At 44.5% G+C, this 20,740-nt stretch overlaps 1 protein-coding gene across 1 annotated transcript in view; it reads right to left on the bottom strand.

Moving 5' to 3' along the window:
• Nucleotides 1-8,905: 8,905 nt before the first annotated feature.
• HABP4 (hyaluronan binding protein 4) overlaps nucleotides 8,906-20,740 on the bottom strand; it is a 42,498-nt gene continuing 30,663 nt past the window's right edge. Inside the window, exons 6-8 of the mRNA XM_082611158.1 lie at nucleotides 14,598-14,769; nucleotides 11,331-11,516; nucleotides 8,906-9,489 (exon numbers count right to left, since the gene is read on the bottom strand). Coding sequence (XP_082467284.1) covers nucleotides 9,433-9,489; nucleotides 11,331-11,516; nucleotides 14,598-14,769 — 415 coding nt within the window. The 3' untranslated portion in view covers nucleotides 8,906-9,432. The remainder of the gene's footprint in view (nucleotides 9,490-11,330; nucleotides 11,517-14,597; nucleotides 14,770-20,740) is intronic.

A 20,740-nucleotide genomic window follows, 5' to 3' on the forward strand; every position in this document is an offset into this window, starting at 1 on the left:
ACCGAAGAGCCTTTTGAGTTTTTTATTCACTTATCATTCTGAATCCTGGTAGGCAGTGGTTAAAGTATAAAGTGGATGTAACCCTCTGTAGTATTAGTTTGCTAGGACTGCTGTATACCAAAATACTGTGATCTGAGAGGCTTCAAAAACAGAAATTAATTTTCTTACAGTTCTGGAGGCTGGAAATCCAAGATCAGGCTGTCAGCAGGGTTAGTTTCTTCTAATGCCTCTCTCCTTGGCCTTTTCTCTGTGCCCTCCAGTCCCTGGTGTCCCTCTATCTCTCCTCCATTTCTTAAAATACGAGTCAGGTTGGATTAGGATCTATCCTAATGGTCTCATTTTAACTTAATTACCTCTTTAAAGGCAGTGTCCCCAGATACAGTTAGTTACATTCTGAGGTAGTGGTGGAAGGGCTCCAACTTAAGAATTTGGGGGTATACAGTTTAGTCCATAACATCTTCCCCAGGATAAGACAGTAAGCAAGTGAGGGGACTCCTGCTAAGAACTCATTTACACACACCCACTAACCAGCTCAGGCATGCAAAGGTTTGACTTCTCTGGAAACCGCTAAGGATAAGACACAAGTAAGTCAGGCCCTTAGAGTCTTGTAGCTTATATGCACCATAGCCCCTTCATTTTGCCTGCCAAGGTCAGGATTAAAGTGCTGAGTAAAGGGCAGGACCAGTGCTAGAGCACTTCACATCCCAATGTATAACCCAGGACGCCATCCACAGTGTTAATTACCTGCCTTCCCTGTTGGTCTCTTGCAGGGCGGAATCCTAAAAGACCTAACTGCCCATACCATCATGCAGAAGTTGTGTCTAGGTTGTAGGAGTCTATCCTGTTAAGGAGCTGTCCAGTTCCCCCAAGGAACTTAGCTTTGATTTGTGCTAGGATATGAGTTTTCAAAGTAAAAAGGGATCTTTCTTCTCACCCCTATCCAAACTCCTCCTGCACACCACTACTCGCAAAGAGCGATTTCCAGGCTCTGCAGTGTCTGCCTGCCCCTCTGTGGTTTACCCTGAGACCCGTGCTGAATTGTGTGCCCTCCTGCTGACCCACTGGAGCTCAGTTGGCATGGGCCAAGCAACTCAAGGTACATGGGAGTGTGAAAGGGGCAGGCTTGGCAGCAAAGCTCTGAGGCTTGCAAGGCTCTGGATGAAACCATAGGGCGTGTCTGTTTCTCGTGGGAGCAGCTGTGGCTTCCAGGACTGTGCAGTGTGGGCAACCAGCCTCTGAGACCCCAGCCCTGTAGATTCTTGGTCTCCTTCTCTGTTGTTGACCACTGTCCAGTTCTCATTTACCACGTGGACAATTTGCTAAATCCCTCTGCTTCTGTTCCTCAAGTAAAATGGGAATAAAGAGAATTCCCACCTTAACAGTTATAAGGAGAATTAAATGAGATAATACAGCATTTGGAAAGTGCTTAAAACAGCATTTGGCACACAGCTTTCAATAACTTAATTTTTTCATACATTTAAGGTAATTTTCTCTAGATAATTAGGTAAAGACCAATTTTTTGATAGCAGATCATGGTCCCTCAGTATCCACTGGTTTTGGTACCTGTAGCATAATTCCATGTAAGTATAATGGTGTACGTTTTTAAAGAGGTCAGACTATTTTGACTTCTGAGTCTCTTGAGAGTGGTTTGTTCAAGGCAGAGCAGGGGCAGAGTTAAGTAGAAAAGGCCCCTTCATGAGGCCCCATGAGTTTATTTAAATAGCAATTTGATAATGGAAAGAGCAATCAGCAATGTGCGTTCTAAAACGAGCTCTGCCACTTATTCTGTGACATTGGGGATCCTTTATCTGCCTCTTGGCCCTCCCTTTGTTCATCCGTAAAATTGGACTAATAAATGCGTAGTGTTTGGATTGAAAGAGACAAAAGTACGCGATTGTGGCATAGTATGGGGCCCGGCGCCAGCGTGGAGCATAACATCCACCACTGCTTTCTTTTCCTCTGCCCGTGGGTCTTAAGTGCAGCTGTGGGTGCATTGGAAAGCCATGTAGTGGGAGGAATTCTCCACAAATGTGATTTTTACCTTCTCTGCAATATGCCATGACTTCAATAATCATTCTCTCCCCATTGTTGCCCATGTAGGTAGTTTCCAACCTTTTACCTTTATACCACTGCTTGAATATTCCCATATGTAAATTCTTCTTGGGTGGTGCTGCTTATTTTCTTGGGATAAACTCTTTAAAAAGGCATTTCTAGGTCAGGGATATGCAAAAGTTTAAAGCTTTTGTTGTACAGTGCATCAAAAAAGAGTTTGGTATAATTGTAAACCTTTGCTCTGCTGCTTGTTAGCTGTGTGATTTGGGCCAGAGTGACAATATCTAATATGGTTGTATGAGGATTAAATGATTTGATATTTGCTAATTACTTAGAACAAGCACCTGGTACATACTAAGAGCCATATATATTATGTTCAATTTAAAAATTAAAATATTACCTTAATGCTCTTCAAAAGGACTATGATACATACAGTCCTCTGTACTCCCTCCGTCCCCCATCAGCAGCTGTTGTGACACTGCTGAGCTGGTTAATTAACAGGAGGACACTGACCCTAGTGCCATGGGTCATGGTCACCATCACTCCCTGCTATATATAGTCCTAGCTTTTAGCTGCCCCATTATTCAGATTCGGGGCATTTTGCCTTCTAAGTGGTTGGCATAATATGCCCCTATGTTATATATAGTCTCACCATTTTCTCAGCTTATTGGAGGAGCATGTGGACTCTGGGAAACCCTTTCAGGTTCCTCTGCAGATAACCCCAGCTCCCTCAATGGGGAAGCTGGCCCAGTCCACGTGGAATGGAGATCCTTCTGTGCTGCCCCTGAAGCATGTCTGGTCTCCTTGCCTTGTCTCTCTGTCTCATTTCTTTGCTAGCAAGTCTGCATGGCTTTGACATGCTTCTGGATGACGGGTGCCTTATCCACACTGAGGTGCCCAGCTAAGGAGGCCTCCTGCGGGTCGGGAGCCTGGCCTTGGCCCCTCTGATTCTTATAATGGCCAAATATCATAGGTTAAATGAGGAGAGCCTTTGGGTGGGAATAGAAAGAGTGGGGGAGGTAGTGAGGTTTGTGCGTCGTTTTACTTGTAGAAAGACAATGGTTTCTCTTCATCGTGGGTTTGCTTCCCTATGTAAAGCAAGATGATTTTTCAGGCAGACAGTTCTTCCTTGTGTAGGACTCCAGAGAATGCAGCCAGTCTGGCATTCCTTGCAAACCTACCCCCCCACCAACCTACTAAATGCCAGTCATGTCCCAGCTGTTGAGTAATCCAAACCCCGCCCCTACCACCACCACCATAGTTTCAGCCACCTTCAGGAGGCAGTGCTGCCCCCAGTTGGGAACTGCTGATTAGGTTCACAGTTTTACTTGTGACGTCACAGCAACAGCAGCAGATGCTCTTGGGACCCTGTAAAGTGAATATTGTTCTCCTGCCTTGTTCTGCTCTGGCCCAAGCCCCAGCTGGCAGAGGAAGGGGCTGGAGAAAAGGTTTCATTTATATAGGAGGCAGCAGAGGCTAACCCTGGGTATAGGGCTCATGAGTATTCATGAGACTGGGGGACCCTGAGATTTTAGGCGGGGCCTTCCTGCCTGGCCCTGGCTTATCAGTGTAGCAGCTGTGGGGAGGTTGCCCATCCTGTTATCTCCATCCCTGTGAGGGGTCTGTTGTGACAGCTGGACGACACACGGAGTACCATAGGCAGACCAGTGATTGGCGTGTCCTTAAGTGGCAGTTGAGTGTTCACTCAACGTTGGCAGGACAGGAGTGAGGGCAGGGAGCATGATGGCTGGTGGCCACCCTAGCTCACTCCTGCTGTTGAGCCATTCTCTCTGGCCAGCCCCAGATTTGCCTTGCGGTTAACCAGGGAGTTTAGAGGATGAACCTTGGGGTCTTTTCTCTGGCCAGCATATTAAACTAGTCCTTGCCATATCCAGTAACCTCCAAAGACAGGTTCTGGTGTTGTAAGTACTGTCTGTCTCCCACCTCTTCCAGCGATGGTTGGATGTCCCGGGCTGTAACATTTCTAGACCGACTTTTAATCTGGTTCGGGATCCACAGGGACTAGATCTTCAGAGGTTTCTCCTGGACACCAGAGCGCTCACCATCAGAGATTTCCTCAAGGTGCAGTTTAAACCTGTTTCCTCGGGCCCATGCCTCAGCTTCACAGTAAAGGAGTTTTTGCCTCGTTCTTCCACTGGGTATGGAGATTTCAGCCCAAAGCCAGAGCTGGGACTTCCTGTAGGTGACCTGGGAGGATGACTGGGTTGGGGACATGACCAGGCTGGCACCCTCTCTGGTAGTGGTGCAATCCCAAGTCCAAGTCGACAGCATTCCTTGAACTTTCTTATGTTAGAGGTCCTTGTGACTATCTGATGGGAGTTGGTCCCTCTTGCCCCCGCAAAAGCAAAATTTTGAAGACTTCATAGACAGGCCCTCCATGGCATCACAGCATCCAGAGGTGCTGTTCACACAGGTGCAGTGTGAAGGGTGCCCCCTAGAGGTGTGCCATGAAGGAGCCTATTCACCAGTCATCCCAAGGCCCCCTTCTGGGCCTTCAGGATCCTCAGTGTAAACCCCTGAAGGATGTCTTTCCACCCTGGTCACAGGACCCTGAGTTGCCACTTCCTTTGCTGGGCCACCTGGGCTCTGCCTTTCTCCTGCTTCCTTTCTACCCACCGTCCTTTCCCTCTTATCGAACACTTCTCTGGCGTCCCCGCTCACTTCCACTCTCACTTTCCTTCACCGTCAGAACATGTAGGTTCTGAACATTTTGCATTGCCAAGAATGTACGACTCGCCTCACGTACTTTAAGTTTTCCTCCCTGTTGCTCTAACGCTGCTCCTATCTGAGCGGGTGCGTGAAGTGCAGACCAGAGCCACTGGCAGAGTTATGCGGGTGGTTCATCAAGGTGAGTGAGGTCCCCCGGGGCTGGGCAGTGCACACCTCTCTGGAGGTATCCTCGATGCCTCTGGCAGGGTGGCTGTTCTCAAGAAAATAGTTTTCCTATTTTCTAAGAACATTTGAGAACTCTCAGAGCCCCCTGAGGGACTTATGTGTAAGTTGATGCCACTCCATTCTCATGACAGGCGTTTCCCAACTTATAAATGACTGTGCTCCCAAGTCAGTCTTCTGAAATGGGGCCACATTTTGCAAAGAAACAAGGCAGCTGGTGCTCTCCCCACACTATGGGGCCAGTGTTGCCCGTGGTAAAGCTGTGATAGGTTAGAGAACCTTTGTGGTTTTGTTGGGGAAAGTCTTATTGCCTTGGAGTCATGGGAAACCTATGGCCAAGGAAAAGGCTTTCCCAGAGCCGCAGGAGATGGGCAGAGGCCACCTGGGCCAGCAGAGGCCCCTGGAGTGCTTCGGACCTCAGGCTCCATGAGGCCCCTGGGAGAGACAAGCTTCTGCTCCTGTCTCCACCAGTGCCTTGCCGGCAGCCTTGAACCTAGTCTCGTGGCCTCTCAAGTCTTGGCATCTCCACCTGTGCAGGAGACCTAATAAAGCTTTCTAAGAGCACTTCAAATGTTTTCAGGAGAACGTGTCACAGTGGCATTGCCCTGAGCACCACCTCACCACAGGGAGTGGCTAAGCACGGCAGCACACAGCCCCATGTGGTCCTTCGGGCCCCCACAGAAGTCCATGTGTCCTCTGGCCTTTCCTGTCTCTCTCTTAGCAACTTTGCCAGAGGGACTCATCAATTAACTGGAAATTTCAGGAGTGTGTAGAAAGAACACAGCTTGGGCACCAAATCTTCTTTCTGCTTCATCTTCTCATCCCATCCCTGCCCAAATACTAGCTAGGGAGCAAGGAAGGCGGATGTCCCTTCCTGTTCCCTGACTGAAAAGTGATGAGACAATTACAAGACAGCACACAGCAGTTACTCAAGAAATGCTTGTTTCCTCAGGTTACCCGGGTTCTGCAGAGAGGGCGGAGGGGGAATCCTTCAGACTTAAAGGCCATTCAGGCAAAGGGCAGAGCCGTATTGTTAGGGGTGCGTCCTTGGGCAGTGCTTCCTCTAAGTCAGTGGCTCCTTTCAGAAGGGCAGGCTGTGATGGGCATGGTCACATGGACAGGCTTCTGGAGGAGTTGGCTCCTTGACTTAGGTGGTGGTTACAAAAAAGTTTTTGCACTTTTATCCGTGTTGTATTTTACAATAAAGATTTATTTTCTGCTTTTTTCCTTCCTCATTCTCCTTACTGCACAAATACAGAGAGCCAGGCAGAGCCTTACACTTGGGACACGTTGTGGGCAGTGGTGCCGGCAACCCAAGTACCTGACTTCAAGCCGATGTCGGGAGGATGTGAGGTGAGGAGGGCAGGACCCTGGAAGGTGTCCACAGAGTGTGATCCCCATGGAGGCTGAGGGTGGCGGCAGCAGCCGCAGTGAAAGGAAAGTGGGCAGATTTTGTCTCAAAGTGAAACTCTGCTTGTCCTGCTGGGTCATGCTCTGCTGAGAGGGAGGGCAGTGTGGCTGTCTCCCGACTAGCTTAGAAGATGGCAGTTGTTTTTACTTTGAGGGCTGCCCTTTCCCAGCTTCTGAGACCCGGGTCCTGCTGCTCCGTAGGCCTTGCCAACGCCACACACGGTGTAGTTCCAAAGGAGAAACAATGCCTTCACCTATGAAACACCTATGCCCTAGGCTGGCATGGAGGAGCGAGGCAACAGAGAAGGAAAGGACCTCAACTAGAAACCAGCACTAGAAAACGGGGTGCTTGCTGCGGCTTCTCTGGTTCTGAGGAGCCTGCCTTGCATGGGATGAAAATGTCAAATGCTTATCAGTAACATTAGGCTAAGGATGTACTTTTCAAAGTAGCCTGGCCAGACATTCAAACCATCCAGTGCAAGGTTCCCAGCCAGGAGCAGCTTCTGCAGTGAGTCCGTCTCTTCCCAGACCCTGTCAGCTGTGTGACTTAGGTTTTCATCCAGTCGAAGCAGGGTACCAAAACCTGTCAGGGGTCATACCTCCTCCTATTGATGAGGCTGCCCCCTCTGCAGGTCCTGGGACCAGCTCATCTTCAGGAGCCCTGGCAGTGAGCACCTGTATCAGAAGGGATCCAAGTCAGGCTTGGGGCTGGCACACCTGCCCTTGGAATTCAAACATGCTTGACCTCCCACTTTCCAAGAGAGTGTGTTAGGCTCACAAGTTTTCTTTAGTGGGGTTAATTTGCTTAGTATTAAGGTTACCAGCCAGAAACGTGTCCTGCCTCACGACAACACGTCTACACCCAAGCACCTCAAAGGAGTCTCGCAAGGCACTGTCGTCATGTGGAAGGCTCTGCCTTGTATATAGGTCCGAATACACAATCCTGCCTCCTGAGTTTCCCTACAGCACATCATGGATTTCCCCTGCCCTTTGCTTCTGCTCTGTCTTCTCTGGGGCCGGACTGTGGACAACCACATGACAAACGCCTGACAGTCATCTGCCCCACCAAATTGGCAAGAGGTAGTCCTGGTGAGCAAAGCAAGACCTCTAGCAGGGTCAGAAACGGTCCCCTATTCCCCCAAACTTTTTCTGACCACAAGACCAGAGACTGCTCCGTGGTACAGGAATCCTCAATGTGTTTGGGAAGGATGCAGTGTTTGCAAATACATTAAATCCAGCGCAATGGGTTTTTCAATTGTTATTCACAACACTAAAGGGAATTTTCTTGAGAAGGATCTCTGTTTCGCCAATCTTCAAAGCCAGGGCAAGGCAAAATGACTTAATGTGACAGCTCAAGCCTGATGAGTCGTGACACATCTTCACGCTGCACCAGCTGATTATCATGGCTGAACACGACATTCACTCTCACAAGACTTCTCAGGTCAGGTACTCACGTTCACTGTGTCTTTTCCGGGGAGAGGGAATAAAAGGACTACCTTAGTACTCAGATTAATAACAAGAATCCAAAAGTAGACTGTCAACCACAGGGAAGGTCCTTAACTGGCTTAACGTGGCCAAGGGTTCAGTGCTGATTATTCAACAAAGTATGAAATGACTCTTTCCACTGTGGCCTTTTCCCACATTCTTCTCTCTTGACCTGGGTGTCACCAAAAGGATTCAGCTCTCTATACACAAAGGAGGGAATACCAACCTTTATTTACACGTGGGTTCAAGTTCAGAACTGCCATCTTAGCATAGCAAGGCAAAAAAAAGCACAGATCCTGAGACCAAGGTTCAGATCCCCACATAAGCATATTAACTGTGTGACAACCAGCAAATGTTACCCAGTTTCTTCAGTAAAGTGGGAAGATTGTCACCCCAGCTTCCAGCGGCTGTTACAGCTGCCTCTGCGCCAGCTGCCACCCTGGGCACCACCCTGCAGGCAGCTGGGCTGAGAGAACACGGGCCTCCAGGTCTCAGCCCTGCTGGTTAGGGTGGGACTCAGGGAGTTACTGAACCTCTGAGGAAGCCCCTAACCCCAAAATTCTCCAAAGGCAAGAAATAGGTACTCGAACTGGTGCAAGGGCTAAGTGAGAAAAACTAAACATAGGTGTTCAATAAATATTAGTTATTTATAAGTCTTGCCCAGGACAGGGACGGAGGGCCTTTGTCACAGGTGTTGAATTCTGACACTAGCTCTGAGGGAGAAAAGCATGTGGTGTTAAGTTGCAATACTCTTTGCCTGGACCCCTTTTCATTTGATTGGTGGGTTAAACAACATTATTTAAAAAATCATTTACTTAATACTCATCCTAAAACCCACCCAAACACTAAATATGCACATTTATACTAAGCGTGTGTGTGTATGTGTGTGTACATACACGCAGAAACCACGAGGTAGTTTAGATCACCATGAAAAAATCAATACTTTCCCTAATTCTCTGCCACAGAGTGGTAACCAGTAACTGCATGATAGCTACTTAAAATTATTCGTTAAATGAAAACCAAAAAATTCCAGGAGAATATAACATTTACAAGTAAATAGTAAATACAACTGTATTTTAATTTCTTGGTCTCGGAAAACTAGGCTGTGACCACTTTAAATTAATGGTCCAAGTTATATGTATTTCCTTTAATACCGAAGGACATAGCCTTCCGGTATCTGTACAACTTACTAAGTAGTCTCAATAGATTCTATTTTACAACTTGCTTTACTCTCCATGCTTTTGTGGAAGATTCAATACAATCTCTATGTACATATTTTAAACATTATTTCTGAACTACATTTGGAATTCCTTAAGTAAAAAAATAATCACCATTCTCTACCTTCTTGGGAAAGTGCCAGACTAACCCCTGACCAGAACTACTGCTCTCTAGCATCTGGAGAAATCCTTATTCCCACACCACCCCCAGGCCAAAAAAGTGCAATGAATTCAAACTACATGGGAAAAAGCAACATCTATTGTTCTTAGAGTCTGACTCTCTTCCCCACAGCAAGAAAAGTCTCTTTATAGGTATGCCAGTGCTGTTTTAAGTTGCCAGGGAAATAGGGCTCTCTCAAGCCAGAGCAGGAAAATCTTCAGGGTCATCTGGGTTTGGAGCAACATCTTGTGTCTGAAAAAGAAAAGTTTTGAAACCAACTGTCACTTCACCCATTCCCACTTGGGTGCAGAGCTGTGTGAAACACGGTGCCCACTCTCCCTCAGGGGAGGGGCTAATGGGGTAGGGGTAGCAGCCCAAACATTGAGGGAGAGAGGGTCCCAGTGGGAAGAGAAAAGTGGCAGGGTCACTCTAAGTGAGGCCCTGCTCTGAGCTGCGGCCAAGTGCTGCACAGACCCCGAAGAGGGGACATGGAAGGGTGCCTCTCCCTCCTCTGACCCGCTCCCGTCCCTGTTGCAGAATGGCTGGCAGTGCCTACTGGCCACCCCCGGCCCTCCCTCCCACAGATCCTTACTGAGTGACCTTTTTGTATCTGGCACTTCCTTCATCCAATAAATATGGAGGATATTTATTGGATAAATTTGCTCCATGTAGCAAAAATGTTTGCTACATGGAGATATAAGGATGATTAAAGACAGTCCTGCCCTCGGGGAGCTCACAAAGTTGGGGGAGAAACATACTGATAAGTTCAGTAACAGATGGCCTGGGAATGGGGGCCCACAGTCAGGGAATCCAATGCAATTTGCTGGCCAAGTACACATCACAGTCAAGTAATGTTTTCTAGAAGAGAAGGTTCTCCCAGAGATAAGCCTCAATGAACGAGCAAAAAGAACAGAATCCTGAAACAATGCGAGTGTGAAGGCTGTTAGAAGCCGGAAGAGCCCGGGTGGGCGGCAGGTTCAAGGACCGGATCACCACACTGCACACGAAGTACCGCGGCGGCAGAGCTCTGCTATGGGAAAGGAGTGGATGTATATTTTCTATCCCCAGAATAGTTCCTTTTTCCAACATGGCCTCAAATGTACCCAGAAAAAACACTGTTGTGTTTTTGCTCTTGTTTAAGTATAACAGACTAGTTTCTCCTCCCAGGGGCTGCTCCCTGGAGTAAGGGATCAAGCAGCAAAAGGAACATTTCCAAGACCAGCCACAGAGAAGGGGCTGCTCCTGTTCCATCGTCACAAGGGCGGCACGGCGGCCTGTGCTGGCCACCAGGCCTTGTGCCCAACTCCCACTAAACAGGTGTTTGTTCAAAAAACATTTACGAAGCACCTACTACAGCTTACATTGCGCTAGGCACTGGGGAAACCATCATGTCCCCTGGAGACAGCAGACACTGATCAACAACTGCACCAGCGAGAATACAATTACAAATGCAGACGGTACTTCAAAGAAAATAAGGACTCTGACCTAGGCTGGAAGACTCCTCTGAGGAAAGGAGGTTGGAGGATCTATTCTAGGTAAACAGGCAAAGGGGTGGGAGAAGGGCCAGCAGGTGCAAAGGCCCCGTGGGGTAAGGAACATGCTTGTCTGTTCTAGAAGTAGAGCAGTGTTGGCTGAAGAGTGGGAAAGAATGGTTTGAAGCGAAAAGGTGGCCTTGAAGCTGTAGGAAGGATTTTGTCTACCCTGAAAGCATCAGGGCACAGGGCAGACGATCAGACCATGGTAAGCAACTGTCAGTTGATCTAATTCAATCCCAAGCCTGGGGATCTTATCTGATGCAGATGTGTGAATTTTTCTCCAGCTCTGAACGTGCATTCATGGCAGACATCGGACTTCCCTGGAGACCCTGGAGGCCAGGGCTACATAATGGTCTGTATCCAACTGACGTCCATCATGCTGACATGACCGTTCCAGACACTCCAACATCAGACCCACACTAGACAAAGGAGGAAGAACCTCCTCTATCTAGATGAGGCACAACCTGATGATCTTCCAAAATTAAACTATGTAGGCCCAGGGCATCTTCATCCTCTCACTTCAGAAAACCATCCAGGGTTTAGAATATAAACACTTACCACCACTTCTGCTCTGGGTCCATAGTTTTCTGCCCTTCTGATCCTTCCCCGGCCTCCCCGTGTGCCACCTCTGGCTCCGCGCCCGGGACGAGGGAGGTTACCAAAATTAATCTCCAGCTGGGATGTGATGTCATTGGCTGCTTTCCGGAAAACGTGGGCATCATCCTCATAGTCATCCTTTACCAACTGAAACACAGGTACAGCATCAAACACAGAACATACACACGGCCATCTCCATGGACACTCACTGGGCTGGGCTTCTCTGGGCAGGGGAAGATGCTGCTGCTCTGCTTCCAGCCAGGTGGGATCTGCACATTTTTGTAGGCACACGTTCTCATACTCACAGTCCTTTTTTTTGAATTGGAGTATAGTTGATTTACAATGCTGTGTTAGTTTCTGCTGTAACAGCAAAGTCAGTCAGCTATACATATACATATATCCACTATTTTTTAGACTCTATTCCCATATGGGTCACCACAGAGTATCAAACAGAGCTCCCTGTGCTACAAGGTAGGTTCTTATTAGTTGTCCATTTTATATATAGTAGTGTCTCACAGTCTTAATTCAAACATTTTTGAACTTACCGTTACTTCCAGTGAGACCAAATTTCTATCAGTTTAGTAGGTTAAGATGTAAGATTTGAAATGACTAACAGTAATCATTTAAATGTTTTATATCTAAGTGTATTTTGCTGAGATTGAAAAGTTTTAGTTTCTGCCTTTTGTTTTATTTCTTCACAAATGCTACTTTGATAAATAAGGAAAATCACCTTCCTAGAATAGAGCTTGATGGAGAAACTTCTTTCAACATGGGTGCTGACTGTACAAATACCATATGTTAAAAACTGGATGATATACAATAAACAACTCTGACTCAAAATATATGGAAAGGATAGAACCACAGTATGATTTACTGAGGGTTGCTACCAAGGCTGCATAAAGAACTCAAGCTGCTTTTGAAGAACTGCTCTAGTTCAAATTCTTTGAGAAAGTACATTTTATCGTAAGAGGTCAAATAAGTTCTACCTCTTGTTATAAGAACACTGTATTAAATAAATCTCCTTCAAATTTGATTTGGCTTCAATTCCTAACCATGAATGAAACAAAGAAGAACTCTCACTTTTAAGTAAAATATAAACCTACAGAAAATATGCCAGTGATCGTAGATGAGAATCTCCCAAGTGCTGTAAGGTTAAACGTCCCTACAGCTTGTCCAGCAAATGGAATCAAATTTCCCTGAGCACATCAATCCCTTTTGGCCATATGTTCATTTCAGGTTTCACATTTAACACTTGTGTCCCCTTCAAAGCTTCAGATTAAAATAAAGCAAAGGTCTTAGACAGATGGGCTCTCAAAGCTAAAAAGATGAAGGAAAGAACAATTCAGGAACAATGGCACTCTGGCACCAAGATAAACACAAAAAATATAAGAGGCAAAATGATAACTATGGCCTGGTTTAGAAAACAATTGGCTGTCAGTGTGCCTCAGCAGAGACACGGCGGCCTTCCAAGTAAGAAGGGACAACTTGCAATGGAAGCAAAGTGAGCGAATAGTCAGGCCAAGGTGCTTTAAGGTCCCAACTCTCTTCATAGGCTACTGTTTGATCTGAACTTTGCAAAGAACAGAGCTCCATGCAAACAAGAGGTGTTAATCTACTGCTTTTGTCTCTTAGGGTACTCAGAACGAAATAAGTGACACCAATCACTTCCGGGACTAGTGATTTGGCTTCTGTTGCTTTAAGAAAGATTCCTGGCTAAAACTGTCAATGCCATAAGATTAATAAGTACCAAAGATGTGTGCTTTACTGAGACCAAGCTCGATGACTCAGCAGCTAAGACAGTTGCTTCAAAGATTCCAGGAGACCTCTCTCTGGAGCCAGGGAGGATGAATCTGGTGTGGATTAAGGAAGAGCAGCTTCTATTTTTACCTAACATGTCAGCTGCACATTTCAAATCCTGACAACACAATTGTTTTAGGCAAAGCTTTATTTACAGTGCCCCAGAACAAAAAAGAAGAAAATGGATAGGAAAAAAAAAACAACCCAACTAGCTGATGGACTTGTAAAAAGGCCTCACTCGTATGTGTACAAAAAGCCATTTCTAGTGGAACAGCTAAAAACTTATTAGACTCCAAGAGCTTGGACTGACTGAAACAGGAGTTAGGAGGGGATCCTGTATCATAAATGACCCCCTAGGGAAACTATTCATTCAAAGAATATAACTAACCAAAGTGTAAATGGGAACATAGACAAATCTACATAGTACAAAACTCCTGAGTTTCAAATGGAAAATCAATGAATATCCAGCAGAGAGGAAGGGTTGCTCACTACCGTCATCGACACAGAGACTGGTATCAAGATAAATAGCTGTGACTGAATGATACAAACTCTAAATTTTAAAATTAGAATGCTTCAGTGTACCCTTCCTTAAGTTCAGCAGCTTAAATAGAATATGATTAAATAACTCTCTGACGAGCCTTATCAATATCTGCTGGAAGATATTTTCAAAGCTAAAGCCGCCAATGAAGAGCTGAACATAAACCTTGTAAAATCAGGACCACAAAAGACAGAGGAACACACAAGCAGTTCCAACAGGATAGCTGGCCACAGCAGCAGTGCCTGACGGTGCTGCCAGGTGCTTCAGGGCTCCTCTGCTGAGTTTCTGCAGAGGGAGCAAAGCTGCTATAATAACACAAAAAAGGCTTCACCCAACCCTGACCAGTTAAAAATGATCAATTAGTTCCAACTAAATGCTCTTCTTATTAAGAATTAGAACTGTGGAAAAAAAAAACCACTGAATCACTTTGCTATACACCTGAAACTAACAAAATATTGTAAATCAACTATACTTAAACTTAAAAAAAAAGGAATTAGAACTGAAGGTAATCTAATCACGAAAATGCAGAGTAGTTATCCTCTGAAATGGATTCAGGAAACATTCTGTACCTCTCTTCTGACACAAAATTGACATGCAACGAAAACATACAGCATGTGCACAGTTTTTGCACAGTTCTGGAGGGAGCAGAAAGTGCACTGCCACTATAACTGCTTTGGATTAAGTACCAGTGGGTCAATTCGTTTTCAATTTTTTTCTTAATAAACAATAAAAATACAGTAAAATTAGGCACACATAATCTCTGATTACTCTTAGGTTGAAACTAGAATGTCAACTACTAATGTTCCATTTTTAAAAGAGAAGTGGAAAAGCCCATTTCGTTTCCAACAAGGTAACAGTGAAGATTACCTCTAGATACAAAACATCATGCTTACATCATCTCTATATTTAGACTTGTGTATCACCACTGCTTTGGAAGGGACAGTGGACTCAGGTTTCCGGATGTTAAATTCAGGCTTTGGTCTGGTCTGTTCTTGAAGATTTTTCCACTCATCTAGGGTCATCTCTTGAACTTGAGTTTCTTCTTCTACCTCCAACTCAGGAACTCTGTAAAGAAGTATAATCATAAAGAATAATTTCTGATAGGTCTGAAATGTCTACTGTCTCAAAGAGAAAGTCATAACCACTAGTTTAACGTACTTTCATGGTTCTGTATCTTAAATTTAAATAACGTAAGGAAAACTTTGAACCATAAGTTTCCTTATTTTATTTTCATCATTTTATGGCACCATTGCCAACTGAAGGTACTTCCTGTCTGTGTTCAAAGCAGTCTTTGAAAAATGGGAGCATAGGAGAGGGGGAAGATGGCGGAAGAGTAAGATGCGGAGATCACCTTCCTCCCCACAGATACATCAGAAATACATCTACACGTGGAACGACTCCTACAGAACACCTACTGAACGCTGGCAGAAGACCTCAGACCTCCCAAAAGGCAAGAAACTCCCCATGTACCTGGGTAGGGCAAAAGAAAAAAGAATAAACAGAGACAAAAGGATAGGGATGGGACTTGTACCAGTGGGAGGGAGCCGTGAAGGAGGAAAGTTTTCCACACACTAGGAAGCCCCTTCGCGGGCAGAGACTGCAGGTGGCGGAGAGGAGGAGTTTCGGAGCCACAGAGGAGAGCGCAGCCACAGGGGTGCGGAGGGCAAAGCGGAGAGATTCCTGCACAGAGGGTCGGTACCGACAGGCACTCACCAGCCTGAGAGGCTTGTGTGCTCACCCGACGGGGTGGGCGGGGGCTGAGAGCTGAGGCTCGGGCTTCGGTCGGATCGCAGGGAGAGGACTGGGGTTGGCGGCGTGAACACAGCCTGAAGGGGTTAGTGCACCACGGCTAGCCGAGAGGGAGTCCGGGAAAAGTCTGCAGCTGTCGAAGACACAAGAGACTTTTTCTTCCCTCTTTGTTGCCTGGTGCTCGAGGAGAGGGGATTAAGAGCGCTGCTTAAAGGAGCTCCAGAGACGGGCGCGAGCCGTGGCTAAAAGCATGGACCGCAGAGACGGGCATGAGACGCTAAGGCTGCTGCTGCAGCCACCAAGAAGCCTGTGTGCAAGCACAGGTCACTATACACACCTCCCCTCCCAGGAGCCTGTGCAGCCCGCCACTGCCAGGGTTCCGGGATCCAGGGACAACTTCCCGGGGAGAACGCACGGTGCGCCTCAGGCTGATGCACCGTCACAGCGGCCTCTACCGCCGCAGGATCTCCCCGCACTCCGTACCCCTCCCTCCCCCAGGCCTGAGTGACCCAGAGACTCCGAGTCAGCGGCTCCTTTAACCCCGTCCTGTCTGAGCGAACAATAGACGCCCTCCGCCGACCTACACGCAGAGGCGGGGCCAAATCCAAAGCTGAACCCCAGGAGCTGTGCGAACAAAGAAGAGAAAGGGAAATCTCTCCCAGCAGCCTCAGGAGCAGTGGATTAAATCTCCAAAATCAACTTGATGTACCCTGCATCTGTGGAATACCTGAATAGACAACGAATCATCCCAAATTGAGGAGGTGGACTTTGAGAGCAAGATTTATTATTTTTTCCCATTTTCCTCTTTTCGTGAGTGTGTATGTGTATGCTTCTGTGTGAGATTTTGTCTGCATAGCTTTGCTTTCACCATTTGTCCTAGGGTTCTATCTGTCCCTTTTGTTTGTTTTACTTAAAAAAATTTTTTTTCTTAATAATTTTTTTATTTTAATAACTTGATTTTATTTTACCTTACGTTATTTTATTTTATTTTATCTTCTTTCCCTTTCTTTCTTTTCTTTCTTTCTTTATCTTCTTTCTTTCTTTCTCCTTTTTCTCCCTTTTATTCTGAGCCGTGTGGATGAAAGGCTCTTGGTGCTGCAGCCAGGAGTCAGTGCTGTGCCTCTGAGGTGGGAGAGCCAACTTCAGGACACTGGTCCACAAGGGAACTTCCAACTCCACGTAATATCAAACGGCGAAAATGTCCCACAGATCTCCATCTCAACACCAACACCCAGCTTCACTCAACGACCAGCAAGCTACATTGCTGGACACCCTATGCCAAACAACTCGCAAGACCCATTAGCAGAGAGGCTGCCTAAAATCATAATAAGTCCACAGACACCCCAAAACACACCACCAGACATGGACCTGCCCACCAGAATGACAACATCCAGCCTCATCCACCAGAACACAAGCACTAGTCCCCTCCACCAGGAAGCCTACACAACCCACTGAACCAACCTTAGCCACTGGGGACAGACACCAAAAACAACAGGAACTACGAACCTGCAGCCTGCAAAAAGGAGACTCCAAACACAGTAAGATAAGCAAAATGAGAAGACAGAAAAACACACAGCAGACGAAGGAGTAAGGTAAAAACCCATGAGACCTAACAAATGAAGACAAAACATGCAGTCTACCTGAAAAAGAATTCAGAATGATAGTAAAGTTGATCCAAAATCTTGGAAATAGAATACAGAAAATGCAAGAAATATTTAACAAGGACCTAGAAGAACTAAAGATGAAACAAGCAACGATGAACAACACAATAAATGAAATTAAAAATATTCTAGAAGGGATCAATAGCAGAATAACTGAGGCAGAAGAACGGATAAGTGACCTGGAAGATAAAATAGTGGAAAAAACTACTGCAGAGCAGAATAAAGAAAAAAGAATGAAAAGAACTGAGGACAGACTCAGAGACCTCTGGGAAAACATTAAACGCACCAACATTCGAATTATAGGGGTTCCGGAAGAAGAAGAGAAAAAGAAAGGGACTGAGAAAATATTTGAAGAGATTATAGTTGAAAACTTCCCTAATATGGGAAAGGAAATAGTTAATCAAGTCCAGGAAGCACAGAGAGTCCCATACAGGATAAATCCAAGGAGAGACATGCCAAGACAAGTATTAATCAAACTATCAAAAAATAAATACAAAGAAAACATATTAAAAGCAGCAAGGGAAAAACAACAAATAACACACAAGGGAATCCCTAGAAGGTTAACCGCTGAACTTTCAGCAGAAACTCTGCAAGCGAGAAGGGAGTGGCAGGACATATTTAAAGTGATGAAGGAGAAAAACCTACAACCAAGATTACTCTACCCAGCAAGGATCTCATTCAGATTTGATGGAGAAATTAAAACCTTTACAGACAAGCAAAAGCTGAGGGAGTTCAGCACCACCAAACCAGCTTTACAACAAATGCTAAAGGAACTTCTCTAGGCAAGAAACACAAGAGAAGGAAAAGACCTATAATAACAAACCCAAAACAATTAAGAAAATGGGAATAGGGACATACATATCGATAATTACCTTAAATGTAAATGGATTAAATGCTCCCACCAAAAGACAAAGACCAGCTGAATGGATACAAAAACAAGACCCATATATATGCTGTCTACAAGAGACCCACTTCAGACGTAGAGACACATATAGACTGAAAGTGAGGGGATGGAAAAAGATATTCTATGCAAATGCAAATCAAAAGAAAGCTGGAGTAGCAATTCTTATATTAGACAAAATAGACTTTAAAATAAAGACTATTAGAAGAGACAAAGAAGGACACTACATAATGATCAAGGGATCGATCCAAGAAGAAGGTATAACAATTGTAAATATTTATGCACCCAACATAGGAGCACCTCAATACATAAGGCAAATACTAACAGCCATAAAAGGGGAAATCGACAGTAACACATTTAGGTAGGGGACTTTAACACCCCACTTTCACAAATGGACAGATCATCCAAAGTGAAAATAAATAAGGAAACACAAGCTTTAAATGATACATTAAACAAGATGGACTTAATTGATATTTATAGGATATTCCATCCAAAAATAACAGAATACACATTCTTCTCAAATGCTCATGGAACATTCTCCAGGATAGATCATACCTTGGGTCACAAATCAAGCCTTGATAAATTTAAGAAAATTGAAATTGTATCAATTATCTTTTCTGACCACAACTCTATGAGACAAGATATAGATTACAGGAAAAGATCTGTAAAAAATACAAACACATGGAAGCTGAAAAATACACTACTTAATAATGAAGTGATCACTGAAGAAATCAAAGAGGAAATCAAAATATACCTAGAAACAAATGACAATGGAGACACGACAACCCAAAACCTATGGGATGCAGCAAAAGCAGTTCTAAGAGGGAAGTTTATAGCAATACAATCCCACCTTAAGAAACAGGAAACATCTCGAATAAACAACCTAACCTTGCACCTAAAGCAATTAGAGAAACAAGAACAAAAAAACCCCAAAGTTAGCAAAAGGAAAGAAATCATAAAGATCAGATCAGAAATAAATGAAAAAGAAATGAAGGAAACGATAGCAAAGATCAATAAAACTAAAAGTTGGTTCTTTGAGAAGACAAACAAAATCGATAAACCATTAGCCAGACTCATCAAGAAAAAAAGGGAGAAGACTCAAATCAATAGAATTAGAAATGAAAAAGGAGAAGTAAAAACTGACACTGCAGAAATACAAAAAGATCATGAGAAATTACTACAAGCAACTCTATGCCAATAAAATGGAAAACCTGGAAGAAATAGACAAATTTTTAGAAATGCACAACCTGCCAAGTCTGAATCAGGAAGAAATAGAAAATATAAACAGACCAATCACAAGCACTGAAACTGAAACTGTGATTAAAAATCTTCCAACAAACAAAAGCCCAGGACAGATGGCTTCACAGGCGAATTCTATCAAACATTTAGAGAAGAGCTAACACCTATCTTTCTCAAACTCTTCCAAAATATACCAGAGGAAGGAACACTCCCAAACTCATTCTACGAGGCCACCATCACACTCATACCAAAACCAGACAAGGATGTCACAAAGAAAGAAAACTACAGGCCAATATCACTGATGAACATAGATGCAAAAATCCTCAACAAACTACTAGCAAACAGAATCCAACAGCACATTTAAAGGATCATACACCATGATCAAGTGGGGTTTATTCCAGGAATGCAAGGATTCTTCAATATACACATATCAATCAATGTGATATACCATATTAACAAATTGAAGGAGAAAAACCATATGGTCATCTCAATAAATGTAGACAAAGCTTTCAACAAAATTCAACACCCATTTATGATAAAAACCCTGCAGAAAGTAGGCATAGAGGGAACTTACCTCAACATAATAAACGCCATATATGACAAACCCACAACCAACATCGTCCTCAATGGTGAAAAACTGAAAACATTTCCACTAGGATCAGGAACAAGACAAGGTTGCCCACTCTCACCACTCTTATTCAACCTAGTTTTGGAAGTTTTAGCCACAGCAATCAGAGAAGAAAAGGAAAAAAAAGGAATCCAAAGCAGAAAAGAAGAAGTAAAGCTGCCACTGTTTGCAGATGACATGATACTATACATAGAGAATCCTAAAGATGCCACCAGAAAACTACTAGAGCTAATCAATGAATTTGGTAAAGTAGCAGGATACAAAATTAATGCACAGAAATCTCTGGCATTCCTGTACACTAATGATGAAAAATCTGAAAATGAAATCAAGAAAACACTCCCATTTACCATTGCAACAAAAAGAATAAAATATCTAGGAATAAACCTACCTAAGGAGACAAAAGACCTGTATGCAGAAAATTATAAGACACTGATGAAAGAAATTAAAGATGATACAAATAGATGGAGAGATATACCATGCTCCTGGATTGGAAGAATCAATATTGTGAAAATGACTCTACTACCCAAAGCAATCTACAGATTCAATGCAATCCCTATCAAACTACCACTGGCATTTTTCACAGAACTAGAACAAAAAATTTCAAAATTTGTTTGGAGAAACAAAAGACCCCGAATAGCCAAAGCAATCTTGAGAACGAAAAACGGAGCTGGAGGAATCAGGCTCCCTGACTTCAGACTATACTACAAAGCTACAGTAATCAAGACAGTGTGGTACTGGCACAAAAACAGAAAGATAGATCAATGGAACAGGACAGAAAGCCCAGAGATAAACCCATGCACATATGGTCACCTTATCTTTGATAAAGGAGGCAGGAATGTACAGTGGAGAAAGGACAGC

The sequence above is a fragment of the Mesoplodon mirus genome (assembly GCF_964341445.2).
Source record: "Mesoplodon mirus genome assembly, chromosome: 1".
In the NCBI taxonomy this organism is placed as follows: Eukaryota; Metazoa; Chordata; class Mammalia; order Artiodactyla; family Ziphiidae; genus Mesoplodon; species Mesoplodon mirus.